Genomic DNA, 9,795 nt, shown 5'->3' with positions numbered 1-9,795 from the left:
CGAAGTCGGATGCTTAACTGAGTGGGCCACCCAGGCACCCCAAATTTAATGTGTTTTTTATAATGTTTATTTATTTTTGAGAGAGAGAGAGAGAAAGAGAGAGAGGAAGAGAAAGAACAAGTGAGCATGAGCGGGGCAGGGGCAGAGAGTAAAGGGAAGAGGATCCAAAGTAGGCTCTGTGCTGACAGCAGATGACCCTATAGGAGGCTTGAATTCACAAACCGTGAGATTATGACCTGATCTGAAGTCAGACACTTAACCAACTGAGTCACCCAGATGCCCCAGGAACTTAAAATATATGGAGGAAAACTGGCACATAACACAACTAATGAGATATACGGCAGGATATGCAAAGTGATGTAGTAGAGACATAATCAAAGTACAATGGACTCATTTGAGGAGTGATTTCTTTCTTCTTTTTATTATTTTTTAAAGTTTATTTATTTATTTTTAGAGACAGAGTGAAGGAGAGGCAGAGAGAGAGAGAGGGAGAGGGAGAAGGAGAGAGAGAATCCCAAGCAGGCTCCATGCTATCAGCATAGAGCCCCACACAGGACTTGAGCTCATGAACCATGAGATCATGACCTGCGCTGAGATCAAGAGTCCATGTTCAACCAGGTAGTCCACCCAGGTGCCCCAAGGAGGGATTTATTTATACTCTGCATTAGAATTTTCATTTGGAAGAGGGTGTTTAAAAAGGAAAGGACATCAGAAAGGTAAAAAGTCATTTTAGTTGCCAAGGGAAGAATATGAGTAAAGACATGGAATAGGGAAAGTAGTTCTGTCTAAGGCAGGTAATATGGTGTAGAGATTAAGAGCATAGCCTCCGGGGACCACCTGCCTGGGCTCAAAAACTGGCTTTACTTCTTGTTATCAAGTAGATTCATCTTTCTAAGCCTGTTTCTTCATCTGTAAAATGGAGCTAATAATAAAATAATAGCTACCTAGCAGAATATTTAAGGATTCAATAAGATCCTGTTTTTGGAGACTTGGTGCAGTGCCTGGCTTATAGGAGACCACTAGAGAAGGGGGAAAGGGAGTTTGCAAATAACAGTCTGCCAACAATGGCCGAATTTAGTGGCTGAAATAAGATAGCAAATAATTTCCCTTTCAGTTAAAAATCGAGGCAGGCAATCTAGAACTGATATGTTGGCTCTGTACCATAAAGTCATCAAGGAACCAGTTCCTTTTAGCTTTCTGCTTTACCATCGCTAGGGCATCGCCCTTGTCATCAAAGCCCAGGATGGAACTTTAGTCATGATATTCACGTCCCAAGCAGCAGAGTAAGTAGGCATCCTTTGTCTCTTATGGTTCCCAGAAGTTGAAACCTGACATTTCCACTTGCATACCATTGGCATGAATTTGTAGTCACATGACCACACCTAGCTGCAGGGAAACTGGGAAGTATCATTTTTTTCTCTGGGTGGCCTTGTTACCAGCTAAAATTTTTATTACTAATAGAAGAGGGGAAATGGATATTGGAGGAAATTTGCCTTCTCTGTTACAAAGAAAGACCAGAATGAAGCCAGATGACAGAGATCTTTAATGCAGTTTAAGGAATTTGTACTTTTATTGCTTAGGCTCTGTGGAGCTACTGATACTCTCCACATAGGAAGTTAATACAATCAGAGCTGTTCATGTAATGGACTTGGACGTGGTTTCTCTAACCGACAATACTCACCCCAGAAATACTCAGATATTTGCAAGAACAGCTACTTTCAATTAAAAAAATTCCCCCTTGAGCTTCCAACAGTCTTTCCCATTCTCCTTTCTCTTTAAGGAAGGAAAGAGGTAACCTGAGGAGAGGAAATGTGAGAAGGCAATCCTTCCACCTGGCAGCTTTCTTTTAGATTTCCTCCAGCACATCACTGGCCCTCTCAAAATGTGCTGAGAATGTAAATCAGTCCTTTACATGGGTAGGTGCCAAGTAAAGGGAATTGGTATCTTATTATCAGGATATCATCCTCTTTCTCTGAGTACTTTGCGCTTGCCCTAGACACTGCACTGTTGACAGGATGCCTGACCAGATTCTAAGCAGCTTGAAAACAGAGTTCAGGTCTTGAGTCCATATCTTCTGCATTTAACACAGTGCCTAATGCAAAGCACACATAAAATTGTCAGATGTCTGAATAAATGTTGAGTGTATGAATGCTGCCTAGGTAGTGTTGGCTTTAAATCCCAGTTGTACCAAGGCTTTAGTTCTCATACTGAGTCTGTGGTGAAAGCATCTCAGGCAAAGGCAAAGAAAAAGACTTCTGTAAGGTGAAGACACAATTTTGTCCACTTAGAGTATGGCTCCGCTCAGGATGTACTGGATAGTGAATCAATGAGAGCAGGTCAAATAACTTGTGTTAAATTATGAAGCTTGGCTTTTCTTAGTCTTTATTATTCTAGGTACTACTTTACTAAAACAATAAAAATATACTGAATTTGTGTGCTTACAAAAATCTTGAGGTAAGCCCCTCCAAAATATTTTTATTTATTTTTTATTTTTTTGAGTAATTTTTTGCCCAATGTGGGTCTCAAACTCATGACCCCGAGATCAAGAGCACATACTCTACCTACCGAGCCAGCCAGACACCCCCAAAAAGATTTTTTAATGTTTATTTATTTTTGAGAGGGAGAAAGAGAGCAAGCAGAGCAAAGAGAGGGAGACAGCAGATCAAAAGCAGGCTCTGTGCTGACATGAGGGAGCGCAATGTGGGGCTCAAACTTAGGAACTGTGAGATCATGACCTGAAGTGAAGTTGGTCACTTAACTGGCTGGGCCACCCAGGCATCCCCCAAAAAGATTTTTAAATCAACAAATATTTACTGAGTGTGTGTAAAGCATTATGGTAAGGGCCAGAAGGCATAATACTTACAAGGAACCAATCCTTGCTTTCAAGGAATTTACAATCAACAAACACTGTGCTAGGTTGTAGGAATCTGTATGGTTGACTAGGCTCCTACCCACATGGGACTTACAATATGGTATGAAGGACAGATAAACAGATGACTACATTTACTGTGATCTAGTGTTTGAACCTTTCTCAGAGCCAAATATACATATTTTGGTAAAAATCTGAAAAGATCTGTACATTTGAGATTTTGTAAAGTCTGCAGACACATTCTAGTTAACTAGTATATAAAATGTTTTTGAAGAGTTGGATATATTTCAGGAGTAGCAGTGATATGATATGCAACCAGGAGAGAGAGAGAGACAGAGATACAGAGAGACACAGAGAGAGAGAGAGAGACAGAGAGACAGAGAGAGAGAGAAAGAGAGACAGAGAGACGGGGAAAAAAAGAGGGTTGATCATTTTGAGGTGACATTAAATTATCTTTTGACACCAGCTGTATCTTTTTTATAACAGAAAGTAGAAACAACTCTGTCCTTGACCTTCAAAAAGAAATTGACTTACCTAGCTTAACTATTCAAACAAACAACTGTGTACTCTATTCAATTCCTATGATGATTTTGATTTACTGTAAATGACTGAATTTAATGAACTAAATTATGCTATTTAAATGCATTTTGTGAATGGTATTGTAGTTTGTTATAAAGCATTATGTCTATGCTAAATTGTGCTGTAAATGATATGGTATGGAACATATGTGCTGTATTCATAATTTAACTGTTGCTATGGAGTACCTTCTTGGAGAGGACATACTGAAAAAGGAGCCTTTATTTACCTGGTGAAATGAAGGTGATATCTCAGCAAATCACTAGGTCTTACTGACCTTGGCAGAATTACAGTGCTAATATTTTCACATGGATGAACTGTTCTTGAACAATTTCTCTAATGTATATGGCAGAAATAGGCTTTCCATTAAAACTGGGTATATATGGTATATCTTCTCTTTCCATTTTTTTCCCCTTCAACAAACATTTACTGCAGTCATTGCAAGGATAATTCCACCTTCATTAAGGTACGTGTTTTCTCCTGGCCTCTCAAATGGTAGAGATAATAGAATACAAAGGTTTGTCCTGCAGTTACGCTGGTGGTCTCTGAAAGGACTTGCATTAAATAACACACTGCTTTACTTTCTGAGTAATTCCAGAAACTTGTGAAAAAAAGAGTAAACACTGGAGCCAAAATACCACCTTTATTACTACTGATACAGGGTAAGTTGGCTTAGCATGGGAGCCAAATGGGCTTTCTAACAATATCCTGACTTTAGGTACACTTATCTACTGGGTCCTGGGCTTCTTTACATGAAAGGACTGCTGAGGTAAGATTTTTAACATTGAGAACAAAGAATTTGTTCTCTGGACAAGCTCATCTCAAGAGAAAAAAGTTTAAACAACTGTAGAATGTCTAGTTATTCTTTACAAAATTTACCAGTGAGGTTTGAATGTGTGGTAGTAGAGAGAGGACTTAGCTCTCTTCACAGAAAGGGAACATTAAGTGTAAGAATATCATTCCTCAATAACAAGTGTAGTTTTTTTAAAAAGGAAATCAGTTCAAAAGTTTATTGCAAGAGAGAAATCTACAGGATATGTTGCACACTTATGATGATGCATCCGTTTTTCCCCGATAAGGAGTGTCTTCATGGCAACAATACTTCTATTATTTAAAACAATTATTTATTTTGAAAGAGAGAGCATGGGGAAAGGTCAGAGAGAGAGAGAGAGAGAGAGAGAGAGGGCGGAGGGGGGAGAGAGAATCCTAAGCAGGGTCTGCACTGATAGAACGGAGCCTGATGTGGGCCTTGAACTCATGAACAGTGAGATCATGACCTGAGCCTAAATTAAGAGTCAGATGCTTAACCCACTGAGCCACCCCCACACCCCAGTACTTCTATTAGTTGATTGAAGGTGAAGGCATAGCAGTCACATTATAAGTTCAGGAAAAATTGCTTGGAATTTAAATGATCATTCTCAGTACTTCAATGCTGACTACTCTGCTATGCCAATACACACAAGACAAAGAGTCCAGACTTTGTTCTAGGAGAAGTTTCATGATCCATTAGCTCTTAGCTTAGACTGCTGTAACAAAACACTATAGACTGAGTATCTTAACCAACAGACATTTATTTTCTTGTAGATCACGAAGCTAGAAATCCGAGATTAGAGTTTCAGCATGGTTGGTTTCTGGAAGGGACTTTTCCTGGCTTATAGGCAGCTGCCATCTTGCTGTATGCTCACATATCATCCTCTTTGTGTGCACTCAGAAACTGTAAGTGAGTGCTCTCTGAATAAGAATACCTATTCTATCAAATCTGGGACCCACCCTTACAACTTAGTTTAACCTTTAATAATTTTCTTATAGTCATTGTCTCCAAATGTAGTCACAATGGGGGTTTGGGCTTCAATGTGAATTGGGGGATGAGGCACAATTCAGTCCATAGCAAGTTCATTGTGTGACGGGCAAGTGATTTCTATTTCATTTTCCCTTCCTGTGAATGGGAGTTCATGCCTTAGGTAACCTTAAAAAGTTCACAGTACATCAAGTAAAATCATAGGCTTTAATACATTGAAGTGTTTAAGCTGCCATACAAATGTAATTATTTGTATTTATTTCTGAATCCAATAGTTACAGAGGGTAGGGTTTTTCTTGTTATTATCCATCCATAGTTCTTTTTTCTTACCTGAATATTTCTGGATGTTAGGTAGGAAAGGTAGGTCTTTGGTGTCACCCCTTTAAGAAAACATCTTTGGGGGTGGCTGGCTGGCTCAGTCAGTGGAGCATGCACCTCTTGATCTAGAGTTTATGAGTTCAAGCCCCACATTGGGTGTATAGCTTACTTGAAAGAAAGAAAAAGAGAGAGAGAAAGAAAGAGAGAGAGAGAGAAAGAAAGAGAGAGAGAGAGAAAGAAAGAGAGAGAGAGAGAGAAAGAGAGAGAGAGAAAGAAAGAAAGAAAAGAAAGAAAGAAAGAAAGAAAGAAAGAAAGAAAGAAAGAAAGAAAGAAAGAAAGAAAGAAAGGAACAAGGAAAGAAAACGTCTTTTGAGGGCAGAGAACAGCATGAAGCAGGCATTGCAAAACAAGAGATGCTATTTTTCCATAATGACTTCAAACATTCATAAACTAGATTTCACAATCAACCAATCCTCTGGTAGGAAATAAGAGTTCAGTTTTATTTTAATTGTTTTTGAAGTAGAGTTTTTGGATCAAATGCATGAAAGATTTAAGAGAAGAAATCTATAAACACACATCTCTAATTATACCACAAAAGAATATCATAATGTCAACATTGGACAGAATATTAAGCTGGTTGGTGAGTTTTCTCATTTTAATGAGATTGCTTCTGAATTTAGCTTAGGGTTAGGGGTATGCAAATGACTAGACAGTCAATTTTGATGTGTTGCTATAAGAAAAGAATTAGTCATTTTTCTATCCTGTATTTGGCATGTTTCTCAGAGGGATTCATTTAACATGTTTTTTTGGTAATAGTCTCTCTATATTTATTTTAGAAGCAGCAGTAAATGGTACAACTAATATTTTTAAATATTGCAATGGTAAAAAAATTTAATTTGAACTCAGAGCTCATTTACTTGCTGTTTCTTAGGATTATAGCACAGAGTTGCTTTGAGAGCAGGGGCAATATGATTCTTATCAAGATGTAAAATCTTGGTAATACAATCTGCAAGTTGAATGTTGGAGCTGATGTGTGAAGGTCATTGATAACCAGAGAAACTTCGAGGATCTTTCTTTATGATTGTTCACTGTGAATGTGTATGATTGAAGCAAACAGGTAGAAATCAGTTTTGACTGTATGGTTTCCCATATCAACAACATGGAATTATAGTGTCAGAGATTTTACATTTTTATGAATACCAGAAACAGAATTTTGGCTAGTTATTCTAGCAAAGTGCTAGGCTAATACACAGGTAAGAGTCAGAGACTTGGGGAAGTAAAATGTGTAAAGTAGAGTGAACTCTTGAGATATGTGTTTAGATCCCCCAGGCCACACTTGCAGATGACAAAACCCAAACCAAGAAATAAAAATGATTTGTTTAGGGGCACCTGGGTGGCTCAGTCTATTGAGTATCCGGCTCTTGGCCTCAGCTCAGGTCATGATCTCACAGTTTGTGGGGTTGAGCCCCGCATTGGGCTCTGCACTGAGAGTGAGGAGCCTGCTTGGGATTCTCTCTCTGCCCCTCCCCTGCTCTCTCTCTCTCAAAATAAAGAAATAAACTTAAAAAAGGAAAATGATTTTAAAAAATGGTTTTTTTAAGTTACCCAACAAATTAGTGACAGAACCAGATCTACCCTAAGTCTCCTTATAGTCCAATATTTCCTACATACAAGAAAGGGATGGGTATTATAATCATTTTATGGAGAATTTAAGGCAAAGGAAATTCCTAATGTGAACACAAAGGCATTTAGGATCATAGAATCAGATCATCTGAATGTTTAGAAAGACTTAAAGATTAGGTCTTTAAATGTTGTCTAATCTAATGTCCTACACGACACTTGAATTCTTTGTACAAAATCCCTGCCAAATGGTCAGCCAATATTTGCACACTTAGAGCAATAGGACACTTGGTATTTGATGTTTAGAAAGTTTAAGAAAGGGGCACCTGGGTGGCTCAGTTGGTTGTGTCCAATTCTTGTTTTTGGCTACAGTCAGGATCTCACCATTCTTGAGTTTGAGCCTCAAGGACAATGAGCTCCACACGGACAATGCAGAGACTGCTTGGGATTCTTTCTCCCTATTTTTCTGTCCCTCCCTCCCTCTCTCTCTCCCAAAAATAAATAAATAAACATAAAAAAAAGAGTTTAGGATGTTAGAAAGTATAGTGTTATGTTGGGCATAATTTGCCTTCCTGCAATTTCAACTTATAAATTTTAGTTCTGCTTTCTAGTGTTTCAAATATCATGCAGTTAGCCATGGAGTATTACCCTTTGTCCTCTTTCATGTGTATTACCCTTATCTTTTTAAAAAATTTTTTAGTTTTTTAATTTATTTTGAGAGAGAGAGTGAGCAGGGAAGGGACAGAGAGAGAGAGAGAGAGAATCCCACACAGGCTCTGTACTGTCAGAGTGGAGATGGAGGGGGGGGCTCAAATTCATGACTGGGTGAGATCATGAGCTGAAATCAAGAGTCAGATAAGTAAGCAACTGAGCCACCCAGACACTTGCCCCACCCTTCTCTTTTCTTCCATCAATGATGTGTTTTAGTGGAACATACTTAAATGTTAAATGTCCTCTGGACTAACCACAAATATACTTACTACCAAAGTATTTCAAGTTCATTGTGTAAAACAGGACTGAAAAATCTCAAAAAAAGGGTAAGGAAAAGGAAACTAGAGTCCATTAAAACTCATTTAGGAGAATTGTTTGAATTTTCTTTTTTTTGATGTCTTTGCAAATGCTGGTTTCCCTGTGGGTCTCAGTATGACTAATATAATGTCTTTTGCCAGGTTGATTCAACACATTTCTAAAATTGATTGACTTGTTATCTCTATGTATCTTTGTGCGATCTTTATTTTTGTGTACCTAGTGTTAAGCAAATTTGATGTATAAAAATCAGATATTAGACAAAAAGTTCAGAAAATGATCAATACACTCAAAGAATTCTTTTAGATAACAAGTTCTCCAAATGCCTTTAAGGTGTAATTAAGATTGAAAAAAGTTCTGTTTCAATATAAAATCTCTGGAATACTTCAAGTACATAAAACAAGGCACAGACATTTGAATACTCCACAGGGAAAATAGAATTAGAGAAATAAATTTGTGGACAAACAAACAGAAACAGAGGTAAAATTCAAGGCCGTCTGAATATTACCACATTTTGGGGGCTGCAGACATGCACTGAACTTTGCTGTTTGAAAGTTTGTGTGGAGCTTGTGGCTCAGCTTAAAAAATTCAAGTGTCTTTTCAATGAATCAAAAGTCTTTTACTGATCCTGTGCCCTATTTTATCCAAGTGAATAAAAGCTAATGAAAAGATAGAGGAAGTGCTTACCAGAACTTACTTGTCTGGTTCAGGCCCTTGCCTCTGTACTTGCTGGGGTCCAATTTGATATTTTATAGTAATGTTTTGGAGTATTTATTTTTATTTTGTTAAGAATTCAGCTTTTTTTTTTTGAGAGTGTGGGCAAGCAAGGGGGAGGGGCAGCGGGAGAGAAAGAATTGCAACCAGGCTCCACACTCAGCACTGAGCCTGACTGGGATCATGACCTGAGCCAAAATCATGAGTTGGTTGCTCAACCAACTGAGTCACTCGGGTGCCCCTAAGAGTTCAGCTTTTTAGGGAAAAGGTTATAGAAGAGGTTTAGTCAGAAAGACCAAAGCCCATATCATCATCAGTCTTCTCTAATTCTTTTTTCATTGCTTCCACTTTCTCAGCTGGGGCAGCAGTGGTGGAGGGAGTGGAACCTCCTGCTGGTGCAGCACCAGCTGCTGGGGCAGGTCCACTAGCCCCTACATTGCAGATGAGGCTCCTGGTGTTCACACTGGGCAGGGCCTTTGCAAACAAGCCTGGCCAGAAAGGTTCAACATTTATACTTGCTGCTTTAATTAGAGCATTGATCTTAGCCTCTGTGACCATCACCTCATTGTCCTGCAGGATGAGGGCTGAGTAGATGTAGGTGAGCTCCAAGACTGAGGCCATAGTGCAGGGGAGTGCTGAGCGGGTGCTGCCTGATGCAGTGCTAGCCAAGTGGATGAAGGAGAGGGCCTCATCCCCATGTGGCCTATGACTTCTTCCAAAGGACCTAGCATCTTAGTGGTAGCTAAGGAAAGGAAGGAAACATTTCTTTATAAAGTCAATAAGTAAAGAATATAATTCATTATAAAACATCTGAAAAATGACACTTAATGGCAAAATTGACTATTTGCATTAGACTGAAAATTACTCTTAGAAT

At 38.7% G+C, this 9,795-nt stretch overlaps 1 protein-coding gene across 2 annotated transcripts; it reads right to left on the bottom strand.

Moving 5' to 3' along the window:
• Positions 1-9,203: 9,203 nt before the first annotated feature.
• Positions 9,204-9,542, bottom strand: LOC120232595 (60S acidic ribosomal protein P1-like). 2 transcript variants are annotated; one of them, XM_039233409.1, is made up of 2 exons: positions 9,468-9,542; positions 9,204-9,395 (listed from the first exon to the last, which is right to left on the bottom strand). In XM_039233409.1, exons 1-2 carry the CDS (start codon positions 9,540-9,542, stop codon positions 9,204-9,206), a joined length of 267 nt encoding a protein of 88 aa, XP_039089340.1. The 2 variants fall into 2 exon arrangements, with proteins under 2 accessions (XP_039089340.1, XP_039089339.1); XM_039233408.1 differs by having other exon boundaries at positions 9,204-9,542.
• Between the last annotated feature and the right edge of the window lie 253 nt (positions 9,543-9,795).

Source organism: Hyaena hyaena, unplaced genomic scaffold (assembly GCF_003009895.1).
Source record: "Hyaena hyaena isolate Hyena2069 unplaced genomic scaffold, ASM300989v1 scaffold_75, whole genome shotgun sequence".
Taxonomy (NCBI): Eukaryota; Metazoa; Chordata; class Mammalia; order Carnivora; family Hyaenidae; genus Hyaena; species Hyaena hyaena.
The sequence above is the reverse complement of the archived record's forward strand: the minus strand, read 5'-3'. Positions and strand labels throughout refer to the sequence as shown.